Source organism: Pseudophryne corroboree, chromosome 3 (genome assembly GCF_028390025.1).
Source record: "Pseudophryne corroboree isolate aPseCor3 chromosome 3, aPseCor3.hap2, whole genome shotgun sequence".
Taxonomy (NCBI): Eukaryota; Metazoa; Chordata; class Amphibia; order Anura; family Myobatrachidae; genus Pseudophryne; species Pseudophryne corroboree.
In genome coordinates this window covers 564,693,833-564,706,981 of record NC_086446.1, presented here as the reverse complement: position 1 = coordinate 564,706,981, position 13,149 = coordinate 564,693,833, and the positions used below count along the sequence as shown (strand labels likewise).

Sequence of the window (13,149 nt, the reverse complement as noted above, 5' to 3'; positions counted from 1 at the left end):
GGACCGGCTGACAGTCTTCTACTGAGGTGGCTGCAGCTTGTAAGGGAGGTGCAGGGGAGCCAAAGATCCTATTCTTGGGGAACAGGCACCCCTCAGCCACAGGTACCTTGCAAAAGTTGAGAATGGAGCTGCGCCGTAGGATCCAAAGATGGTGGCCCTGTATGTAAAATGTATTTTGAGTAGGATTTACTATTTAAGGAACATTAAAGGTGTTGCTCCCTTTAAAATTGTTTTATTATTCTCTGAATACTGTTTGCTACAGGAAAATACATTGAGAATCATGGAGTTATCCACAACATGTACTTCAATACCACCAGCGGAGAAAAACAACCTTATCTTCCAACACTGGGCATATCTAAATGGTGGGACAATGGCAGCCTTCCTCTCTGGATCACAGCGCAGAGACAGGTAAGCTTGCGGAACGAGTATGTATATCATTGGTGGCTGTGGGGACCTGAGAATTATCTTTTCTTATTGCCTCTCATTGTAGCGATAAGAAATTATTTTTTATAGATATTTACAAAATATCCATACCAGGACAGTGGCTCCGATAGGTCTACAGAAAAGTCACAGCGATCTAGCATGGAGGATGCAGGGCGGATTCACTACATCCCTCTCCAACGGTTCTCTCTCAATAGGGATAGAACAGCTAAGGCTATCTGATGATAGTGTTAGCTTATAGTGCCAAAGCTTTTCGGGGATGGTAACTTGTTCCAAACTACCGTCAACATTGAGAATAATGGGACTCCTGTATGATAAGTATTTTTTTACAGGTTACTGAAATCTAAACCCTATACAGTATGTTATGGAAGGGAATATATGTAAGCGTGACTGTCATTTTCTAATTCAGTATTAAATATGTTTAGTGCAGCATGCATTAGACTTTAGGCAAGTAGGTAGAGTAATAAAAGATACAGGGCTAGATGCATCATCACTTTTGAAAGTGATAAAATGGAGAGTGATGAACTACCAGTCAATCAGCTCCTAACTGCCATTTTTCAAACACAGCCTGTGACATGGCAGTTAGCAGCTGATTCCAAGCGATGATGCATCTAGCCCAATATATCTATAGTACTATGCAAAACTTTTAGGCAGGTATGGAAAAAATGCTGCAAAGTAAGAATGCTTTCAAAAATAGAAGTGTTAATAGTTTATTTTTATCAATTAACAAAATGCAAAGTGAATGATCAGAAGAGAAATCTAAATCAAATCAATATTTGGATTGACCAACCTTTGCCTTCAAAACAGCATCAATTCTTCTAGGTACACTTGCACTCACTTTCTGAAGGCACCAGGCATGGAGGTTATGCCAAACATCTTGGAGAACTAACCACAGATCTTCTGTGGAAATAGGCTTGCTCAAATCCTTCCGTCTCTTCATGTAATCCCAGACAGACTCGATGATGTTGAGATCAGGGCTCTGTGGGAGCCATACCATCACTTCCAGGACTCTTTGTTCCATCTTTACTTTGAATATAGTTCTTAATGACATTATATGTATGTTTTTGGTTGTTGTCCTGCTGCAGAATAAATTTTAAGCCAATCAGATTCCTTCCTGATGGTATTGCACAATGGATAAGTGCCTGCCTGTATTACCCAGCATTGAGGACACCATTAATTCTGACCAAATCCCTAACTCCATTTGCTGAAATGCAGCCTCAGACTTGCAAGGAACCTCCACCATGCTTCACTGTTGCCTGCAAACACTCATTATTGAAGCGCTCTCCAGCCCTTTGGTGAACAATCTGACTTCTGTTAAAGTCAATCTTTTCAAATTTTGACTTATCAGTCCATAGCACCTGCAGCATTTTTCTGTACCCCAGTTCCTATGTTTTCATGCATAGTTCAGTCGCTTGGCCTTATTTCCACGTCAAAGTTATGGCTTTTTGGCTTCAATTCTTTTGTGAAAACCACTTCTGGCCAGACTTCTCTGTACAGTAGATGGGTATATCTGGGTTCCACTGTTTTCTGCCAGTTCTGAGCTGATGACACTGCTGGACATCTAACGATTTCAAAGGGAAGTAAGCATGATGTGTCTTTCTTCTGATGCGCTAAGTTTCCCTGGCCGACCACTGCATCTACAGTCCTCAATGTTGCCATTTATTTGTGCTTCAATGCTAAGAAATACAGGCAGGTACTGTACTTATCTATTATTCAATACTATCAGGGAGGCATCTGATAGACCCCTTATATTTGGAGCCAATCTATTAAGCCTTAGATGGAGATAAAGTGCATGGAGATAAAGTACCAGCCAGATCCTAACTGTCATTTTAAAAACTCAGCCTGTGACATGGTAGTTAGAAGCTGATTGCCTGGTACCTTATCTCCGTCCACTTTATCTCTGTTCAAGGCTTAGTAAATAGACCCCTTATTCTGCAGCAGGACAATGACCTCAAACATACAGCTAATGTCATTAAGAACTATCTTCAGCATAAAGAAGAACAAGGAGTCTTGGAAGTGATGAAATGGCTCCCACAGAGCCCTGATCTCAATATCATCGAGTCTGTCTGGGATTACAGAAATATTTTAGCAAGCCTACATCCACAGAAGATCTGTGGTTAGTTCTCCAAGATATTTGGAACAACCTCCCTGCTGAGTTCCTTCAAAAACTGTGTGCAAGTGTACCTAGAAGAATTGATGCTGTTTTGAAGGGTGGTCACACCAAATATTGATTTGCTTTAGATTTCTCCTCTGTTCATTCACTTTGCATTTTGTTGATTAATAAAAATAATCTATTAACAGTTCCATTTTTTGGAAGCATTCTTACTTTGCAGCATTTTTTTTCCACACCTGCCTAAAACTTTTGCACAGTACTGTATGTGGTAAAGAAGTTAGAAAATTACTGAGGTTGGAAAAAGAGAGAGAAGTTAATAAAGTTCAGCCTTTTCTAAATGTTAGATGTGTTGATCAACAATCAATTTATCCTGACAGGTGGGAAACAAACGCCCTCCTGACATGGTAATCAGATTAGTGTCCTGCTACAACACTCCAAATGTGTTATTTACTAATGGCCTAATTCAGATCTGAATGCAGCAGCAAATTTGTCAGCTAATGGACAAAACCATGGGGGTCATTCCGAGTTGATCGCTCGCTAGCAGTTTTTAGCAGCCGTGCAAACGCTATGCCGCCGCCCACTGGGAGTATATTTTAGCTTAGCAGAAGTGTGAACAGTTGTATCGCAGAGCGCCTGCAAAAAATTTTTGTGTAGTTTCAGAGTAGCTCAAAACCTACTCAGCGCTTGCAATCACTTCAGACTATTCCGTTCCGGATTTGACGTCACACACCCGCCCAGCGTTCGCCCAGCCACGCCTGAGTTTTCCCTGGCACACCTGCGTTTTTCCGAACACTCCCTGAAAACGGTCAGTTGCCACCCACAAACGCCAACTTCATGTCAATCACTCTGCGGCAACCAGTGCGACTGAAATGCATCGCTAGACCCTGTGCAAAACGGCATCATTCGTTGTGCCCGTACGTCGCGCGTGCACATTGCGCCGCATACGCATGTGTAGAACGGACGTTTTTTAGCATGATCGCTGCGCTGTGAACAAATCCAGCTAGTGATCAACTCGGATTGACCACCCATGTGCACAGCAGCGGGGGCAGATATAACATGTGAAGAGAGAGTTAGATTTGGGTGGGGTGTGTTCAAACTGAGATCTAAATTGCAGTGTAAAAATACAGCAGCCAGTATTTACCCTGCACAGAAACAAAATAACCCACCCGAATCTATCTCTCTCTGCAAATGTTATATCTGCCCCCCCCCACCTGCAGTGCACATGGTTTTTCCCATTAGCTAACAAATTTGTTTCTGCAAGCAGATCTGAATTATCCCCTAAATTATAAGTTTTATTGTATACTGTACCTTAGAAGGAAGGCATCCAATCACTTTTTACATCCATCCAGTATGTATGACTTTGTAGTGAGGAAGGATAAAGAAGTCAGGTAGTGAGTCACCTCTTTCCGTTATATGGGGATGAGCTAGGCCAGCATTTCTTCTTTGTTTATTGATGAGATTTAGGGAGGCAAAGTTAGGGCTGTATAATGCTCCAGAAATTGGGTTTGTTGCTATTTGAATGAATTTTGACTTAAAAGTCACAAACTGAAGCATATTCTGCTTGGATCTGAAAATGAAAACAAACAGATAAAATGCTACCACCCCAAAACAAATAAATACTCTCGTCCAAAGAGTACACAGAGCTGGCATACTAGTCATCTGTAGCAGCAGTCCATGTGTACAGAGCATAAAACCAATCATTTAACCACTTGCCTGGCATGGTCGCATCAGATGCGACCATGCCTGCAAGTGCTCTATCTGACCTGGTCGCACAGGATGAGACCAGTTTAGATAGAGAGTGTTAGCAGCGGCAGGGAAGATAAACTTCCCTCTTCTGCTGCTGTCAGAGGGACCGGAAGGTCCCTCTGCCTCCCCGCACTCTCCCCGTGTCTGCCGATCACTGCTGATCGGTCAGCACGGCAGGATCCACCCCCCCTCCAGCAGCTGCAGACAATGGCAGCCGCTGGTGAGTAGTAAATGAAGCCTCCCAAGCCACCCCCTGACCGCCCCGTATACCTGCAGGCTGTCCGGCTTTCAAAATGAAAGCCGCGATGGTCACGATGTTTCCGATGGTAGCGATGTTCCCGATCGATTTTCGATGTTTGGTAAAATATATTTAAAATAAATAAAAATGTTTTTTTCCTTTTTTTAACTAAAATCATTTGGGATAGGGTTAAAGTCATGTTCTTCACCTAATTCACACATAAAAAAAAACCTGACAATTTCGGAGCGGTTTTCGGCTAAATAAATTGTCAGTTAAGTGGTTAAAACAATCTGATAGTCCCTCCCCACCAGTCCTTAGTAAGGTTACTACCTTTTTATTGTCAGATTTTCGGACATGGGTGTAAATAGGGAGCAAGGACACAACACCATAGGGTTACTACTTTTTAACAGTCACATTCCAGTCCATTTTCTTAAGACTCTAATAATGGAAACTTGGTTTTATGATCTAAGATAAACCCCCACATATCCATAAGTCACCTGTCTACTTAAAAAAAACTCCTCACCATGTGCTTTATAATTCCACATTACACTATAAGGGGCATATGTATTATAATCTTCATCTCAGATGCGGCGGGGGTTGTGATAAATTCTCCCAAATTTCGCATTGCGATAATTGAATACACAAGGATTAATCAATTATCGCATGCAGGGACAGAGCTTGCAAGACAGCTCTGTTCCTACAAATCCTCTTACCACAATTCTCATGGAAAAATACCCTAAGATTGTTACCATGCATACGCCGCTGTTGCCGGCTACCCCTGCAACCAGTCCCCCTCCCCCCACCCCTGCCGCTTACATTTACCTGCAGCCAGGACCAGTAATCGGTGATCTGGTAGGGCAGCCAGACATCTGATCCTGTGCTCTACTATGACCGATGGTTCTGTGTAGTGAGATTCCAGCTTCACAGCATCACTTTACTGCACTGGGGGTCACAGCAGTAGCATATCGATCAGCCTGTGTGTTCAGACACTCATTTTAATTCATGGGAAATGTGATCTGGTGATTAAGAAACTTCTCCAGTTGCCCATTAGTACATTCAGGTGTGAAAAACACCCTCTTTCACATTATTTTAGTAAAAATAGTAAGTCTGTAAATATAGAGTACACACATACGCATGGGGTGATTCATTTTATTGTGCAGTAAATTAGTATATATTATCATTACAACTTTTTTTAACATATGTAATAACTATATGTAATTGAAAAATAAAAAGTTAAAATTGTACACCATACCAGGTTATTTTCACTTACATTTTAAAATATATTAGTTTTATATATAATCCCCATGCCTAGCATACCTCCCAACCGTTCTTATTTAAGAGGGACAGTACTCCTTTTTGGGCACTGTCTCGATGGATGTCCCACCCACGGGTCACAGTGTCCTGCCGGCGGTCGGAAGGTTGGAGGACACTCTGGCAGTGCTGCTCAGCTATGCAGGACAGTATCGTCAGTGAATGGATGCCATGCGTATGCATAAGGCATCAATTTGGTGCCCACAGAGAAGCTGGAGGCAGCTGCTGGAATATTAGAATCGCCCCCAGTGTGATGAAAAATGGTTGCATGACTCACGATCATGCACCTAGAATAGTAATGGCTAACCTTGAGACTCCAGCTGTTGTTGAACTACACATCCCAGCATGCACTGCTACAGTTTTGTTATTTGGTCATGCTAAAACTGATGCAGGGCATGCTGGGATGTTTATTTCAACAACAGCTGGAGTGTCAAGGTTAGCCATCACTGACCTAGAACATCATGCAAGGGGGGCGTCTCATAACAGAAATGATGCCTCACCCCTTTTAGCACTTTATGAATGAAGGTATGAGCTAATGAGGCTTGTTAACCATAAGGACAGTATATGAAACTAAGATACTGAATCATAAATTTGAAGGTAAGGTTAAGATTAATCGCTGTTATCGCATAGGATGATAACAGTATATTATATTATATGCATATTTATAACAATTGCTGCAATAAAATGAATCTCACAATAAACAATTGAGGTCACAAGCAGTGGCGTATCAATAATGGGTGCATTGGCCCATGGGTAAAGGAAGCCACACTGCACATCCTATACCCAGCACAGAATTCCATTGCCACCCCAGTCAGGCTGCTTTTGGTGACATCTTTCTGGAGATGTCTTTAGAAAGTTGGTGCTGACACAGATGATAGCAAAATCTCTGGCACTGTGCTGCATGTGTGCCAGAGGTCCTCTAAACACGGAATCATCAAGTGTTAAAACGCCTCTGGTCGCTATAGTTGTTTTTTATTGTGTATGTTAAACTACATCAGACAGTGAGTTAAAAAGTGATATAACACAGCACTTTGGAAGAGATGGCTAATTATACCCCTTCCAGACCACGTAAGGTGCGGCACACACGGGAGCTGTACACGGGTGGTTCCCAGGTGCGACCCGCCTGAGCCCCTATTTGCCGCTGTCCCCAACCCGGCATATTGCCGGGTTGGTGATGTCAGCAGTGACGCGGGTGGGGCCAGCGCTTGGAGATCACATGACCTGGCTTTCCCATTTGACGAGGGTGGGGGTGGCGCTTGGAGATCACATGACCTGGTTTTCCCATTCACACAGCACAATGAGCTGGGTTGAACACGCGTTCAACCCTGCTCGCTAACCGAGTTGAAATACAGGGTAGCTCGACCCAGATTATTTTAACTGGCCCCTTTCAGACCACACAGCAACATGGGTTATGGGCAAAAGCAAAATCTTCCTCTAATGGGCAAAACTATGTGCACTGCAAGTGGGGCAGATACAACATGTGCAGAGAGAGTTAGATTTGGGTGGGGTGTGTTCAAACTGCAATCTAAATTGCAGTGTAAAAATAAAGCAGACAGTATTTACCCTGCACAGAAACAAAATAACCCACCCAAATCTAACTCTTTCTGCACCTGCTATATCTGCCGCCCCCCCCCCCCCCCCTTCCCTGCAGTTCACATGATTTTACCAATTAGAGAAAGATTTTGCTTTTCCAATCAACCTCGAACTAGGCCCTATGTGCGCTCATGTGCAATAACCCGTGTTGAAAGCTGGTAGTCTGAAAGGGGAATAACAGAGTTTTGTAAAGTTTTGCCCTAACTATTGCTGAAGAGTATGGATCAGTATAGGGCTGTTGGAATTGGGACACAGGTTTGGTCTGCTTACAGACAGCTGACTGCATCATTGATTTATGAACGTCAGCTATAGTTTTTGTGGTTGTACCCCAACATCCATCAGTAAGATTCTAGTAAGCCTAGTATTTTATGTATTAGAGTGTAACAGTGTGTGGCCCTGACAAAGTTCAAACCTAGACAAAAAACCTAAACCTGGTCCAACTACACCACCATGCTACATTTGTTGGACCTAAGCACAAAACTCTGGCCATGCATAAAGGACAAACAGACATACAGTTACTGTATTGTATTGACATTTTTGAGAAATTTAAAAATAAGGCTGTGGACCATGACTTTCTTTTTGAAATGTGAAAGCCATTCACTATGAAGTCTTTACTTTAACATAATATTGCCTATTTCATAAAGTATTTGTAATCCCCGAGTATAAATGTGTAGTTGTATGTATGGTTACTAACCGGGGATGTATGTGGGTTGAGATGTTCCTCCTCTCTTTTCTTCTTGGATGACGGGTTCAGTTTGGAGCTTTTAGAGATCACCGTCCTCCGTATAATAGAGCAATCGGAGATTACTGAAGGACTCAGAATTGGTTAGTGTAGTGTAGCCGATCAGATAAGCGGCACTTGGTAAAATAAATGACAGGCCACAATACAATTTATTATTATTATTTATTACCAGTTATTTATATAGCGCACACATATTCCGCAGCGCTGTACAGAGAATATTTGCCCATTCACATCAGTCCCTGCCCCAGTGGAGCTTACAATCTATATTCCCTATCACATGTACACACAGACACATTCACGCTAGGGTTAATTTTGCTGGGAGTCAATTAACCTACCAGTATATTTTTGGATTGTGGGAGGAAACTGGAGTACCCGGAGGAAACCCACGCAAGCACGGGAAGAATATACTAACTGCACACAGTTAGTGCCATGGTGGGAATCGAACCCATGACCTCAGTGCTGTGAGGCCGTAATGCTAACCATTACACCATCCGTTCTGCCCACTTTTAATACAATACTACGATTTGTATGAAAAGTAATTGGTCACAATATTATTCACTTAGCTTCTAGTACAATTTCTGTAGTACAATTATCAGATCCACAACATATCAACGTAATGACACAATACGTTCAGTCAGCATAACATTTATGTAATGGATATAAGTAAACCTGGGTTCAAGATTAATACTCTTTGGTAAATGTCCCATTCAGAGGCGATATTTATATATGCATATATAATTGGGTGGTGCACATACATTGCCGCGGTTTCCAAAGAAGCCTTTACTAGTGGCCAACGCGTAATTGCTGTGACACAGTCAATAGTATATTTTCCCCTCCAGAAATGTAGTTAAGTCAGTATATGAGAAAAGAGCGACAATCCTAGTCGAACCACAGGGTGGCACTAGATGCTCACTGAGTCCCTTTAGACAGTTAGGCAAGTGTCCTTCTTATGATGAACAGGTAACTTTTAATTATTGTGAACTGTAACTTTAAACTATACTTCTGACTGTAGTTCAGTGTCCTAAGATGAGACAGGGTACATGAGACAATTCCAATGGAGAAGATTGCTGGCTGTTATGCTGGCCAAGTTGCTTATATGTGGCAAGGGGAAGGGCTGAATTGCTACACAGTCTCTGCTGAGAGGTAGGTAGTGTATATGGACACAAAAAGCTTGCTTACGTGTGCTGAGATCTCTCTTTCCACGGTCACGAGAAGGTGCTACCTGGATGCGGCTGAGCTGTAACTCTGTTCATCCTGCTTTCTCCTCTGAAGCCACATGTGCAGGGGGCAGAGGGAGAGAGTGTGGCTGCTGCTACTGTAGAGAAATACCAGCATCTCCTGCATACTCCACAGTGGTGTTGCCCTCTGTCTAGGTGCCAGTCACACTGAATGTCATACATGGCCCACAAACACTGTCTTTTCTTCTCACACTCCTTCTCTCCCCATGAGGCAACTCACTCCTCCTCCTCCTGCAGGTCTCAGCAGCCCACCCTCCCGTACCATTAGATAGGAAGCCTCAGCCAATCCCTGTCCTCTGCTCACATGTTCCTCTCATGCTCACTTGTGGTCCAGATGAAGCAGGAGGTTGTATCAATTGCTTATGCTCCAGATAGTGCATCAAGTCCTATTAACCCCTTTCCAGTTCTGGGGTATTCCTGGAGGGTTACATATGTCCAGCGACAAACTCTTGTAATTCTGATTATCTTTCTTGAAGGGTTCAGTGTCGTTATAGTGCCTGACTCAGAGATGTACGCAGACCCAATTTTCCCTGCAGTTGAGTGATTGCCGGTGGTCTGCACATGCATATAAGTCGCACTCCACATGTGCTGTGATAGTGAGTGACAGGCAGGAAGGTAACCGTGGAGTGGTGGCAAAAACGTAGACGTGTCACGACCATTTCTACGGTGGATGCTCCGTCTTTGTTCACCACCACTAGAATTTGCAAAGCTGCCGGTCGGTGTCTCAATACAAATCCATGTGCCTGCTTATTCACTGTGTCTATGAATAAGTCTGTTTGGCAAAGTAATGTGGAAGCTGTCCTAGTATTAAAATACCACTGTAGCAAAGCAGTCACTCATTATGTTGAGGCATATAGCCTTGAGGTCATTCGTTTTACTTTAAACTTCCCAGAGAGAGATGGTTAACGCTTTATTTTTTACCAAATATAACATAATGTAGGTTGAAATTTGACATTTTGCATTGATTTAGCAAATACTGACAAATGCCATAGTCCACCTTTCCTGAACGCATGCTGGACAGCTGTTGTTTTATAGTTTGGGAGATATGAGCATGCAGCAAAAATCAAATTCACGTTGTTAGTATTTGTATTTTTTTTCTTAATTATATTTAGGGAGTGACAGTAGGGTACAGTAAAGTTGTGCTTTGAATAAATCAATCTGCCCTTCAAAATAATGCAAAGTACTTTAACGAATGTTGCTTTTATCCAGTGCAGAAATATATGTGTATTAATTTTAATCATGAGCTGTAGACTAGGAATCTATTGCTTGAGTTTCAAAAGTTTGAGCTGCATACTCCTAACCTCTGCTGGACCTTTTTCTTTGGCCCAAGTTATCTTTACAACTCTGAAGTGAAGCCATCAATCATAATCCAAGCTATGAGAGCAGAGAACAAAGGCTTAGAAATTAGGCTCAAAACTGAAGCAATGGAGCACCTCCCTCAGATATACCCATTCCCCCTAATCAGTATTCGGTCTTTAGGTTAACAGTAAATAGGCCGACAGTCAATAGGTTATTGGTCAGCATGCATTAGGTTGATATGGTCAAAAGTTACACGTGACAGTGGTTGACATAGCTTATGGCCGACATGAGTTTTGCGTGATTTTTTTTTTTCATTTTTCCAACTTTTTCATACTTTACCATCCACGTGGACTATGATTGGGAATGGTAACCTGTGCCAATCGCAGGGTTAGTGGATCGAGGCATCTTGCCTTAAGAAGCGAGCCATACGATTTCCATTATGCAATAGGTAGCATCAATCCTTGTGTATCTATGCCTATTTCCCTATAGATTGTAAGCTTGCGAGCAGGGCCTTCCTACCTCTATATGTTTATTTTTACCCAGTTTTGTTCTATTACTGTTGTTCTAATTGTAAAGCGCAACGGAAAATGCTGCGCTATATAAGAAACTGTTAATAAATAAATACGAGGGAACGCTGTACACTGATTGAGGGTCATTTGCTAAAAAAAAGTCATGTCAAACGTAGGCTTGTGTCAACCATGTTCTCATGTCTACCTTGTGCAAGTCAACCTTTTGGGGTCAACCTAGCCACTGTTGACCTTTTTACTAATGACCTAATGAACCATACACCCCAGAATCAAAGGGCTGGGCAGTACCCAAAGACATCACCACTGCCTCTTCCTCTGCAGAATTGGAAACCTGAAGATTTGCAAACAATAGTTGCAAATTTGTCACAATGGACTTATCAGACATGAACCCTGTTTTATCAGGGAGGACTATTTGAGTAATAACCGAATTTAGATAAAATCGCTAAAAGTTTAGCAAGTATTTTTAAGCACTTGTCAAAATCAAAATAGCGTTTTATGAATCCACACAGACAGTATCTTTTCCCAGTGTGGGCAAAGCAAAAATAGGAGACTCTGACATGGGGAATGGCAACAAGCCCACCTCAAATAATTTATTATAAGTGGCAGGGCTGTAACCAGGTGTGTGCTAGTGGTGCCTGACACACAGCGCAGAAGTACTGTAGGCGCAGGTTCACCAGCAACACCCACCCGGCCCTCGTCCCCGTCCCCCCCACCATCACCGCCCAGTGCCCAGACTAGAGTGTGCAGCGCCAGAAGCAGCAGCAACCACAGAGGACCCCTGTGAGGAAAAAAGCTGCCCGAGTCACTGCCTGACTGCGCGGGGAGGACTGGTAGATGCCGTTGGAGAGGAGTTGCAGCAACACTGAACCAGAGGAGCAGCCAGGATACCAGGACTTCGTGGAAGAGCCCCCCCCCTTCCTGAGGAGGAGAAGAAAAGGAGCAGCGTGGCCAGACAGGGACAGTGCAGGCATCACAGAGGATGCCTACCCAGAGGCGAGGACCCAAGAAGGAACCCTACTAGACACCAGGGAACGTGAAGCCCGCGCTGACACAGCAGCTGGAGAAGAGAGAAGACCCCAGAAGCAGAGCCAAGGATGAGCCCGGGCAGTGAGAGGACATCGCAGGCGGACTCCAGCAGCCTGGTGCTGAAAAGTGAAGGATCCGGATCGGAGGTGGCAGAAGAGCCACAGCGAGGAGTGAGACACAGTGTACCCGCTGCAAGCATTTCCGCTACCATACTCTGCCACTGACTGCACTAAAGTAATGGGGGGAGACTACTGGTTGCAGAGTGTATAAGGGGCTACTGGGTGCAATGTATATAAGAAGCTACCTGGTACAGTGCGTATAAGAGGCTACCTGATGCAGTGTGTATAAGGGTGCTGCTCGGTGCAGTGTGTATAAGGGTGCTGCCTGGTGCAGTGTGTATAAGGGTGCTGCCTGGTGCAGTGTGTATCAGGGTGCTGCCTGGTGCAGCGTGTATAAGAGGCTACTGGGTGCAGTGTATATAAGAAGCTACCTGGTACATTGCGTATAAGAGGCTACCTGATGCAGTGTGTATAAGGACATGATAATATGTAATGAAAGTTTCCGCTATCTGCCTCCAAGCAACCGGGATGACCCCAGCAGAATCCACAATGGCAGAGATGCTTCTGTCCCCCTGCACCAGGCAGCACCCCTATACACACTGCACCAGGCAGCACGCCTGGTGCAGTGTGTATAGGGGTGCTGCCTGGTGCAGGGGGACTCTGCCTGCCGTAATGTGTAAAAAGGGGACTCTATCTGCTGTACTGTGTAAAAGGGAGCTCTACATGCTTAATGTGTAAAAGGGGGACTCTACCTGCCTTACTGGGTAGAAGGGGGACTCTACCTGCCGTACTGTGTAAAAGGGGGCTCTGCCTGCC

At 43.6% G+C, this 13,149-nt stretch overlaps 1 protein-coding gene across 1 annotated transcript in view; it reads left to right on the top strand.

Annotated features, from left to right (window-relative positions):
• The window catches only part of ENPP7 (ectonucleotide pyrophosphatase/phosphodiesterase 7), a 128,251-nt gene that overhangs the window by 34,651 nt on the left and 80,451 nt on the right, over positions 1 to 13,149 (top strand). The window contains exon 2 of the mRNA XM_063963677.1: positions 263 to 408. Within this exon, the coding sequence (XP_063819747.1) occupies positions 263 to 408 (146 nt within the window). The remainder of the gene's footprint in view (positions 1 to 262; positions 409 to 13,149) is intronic.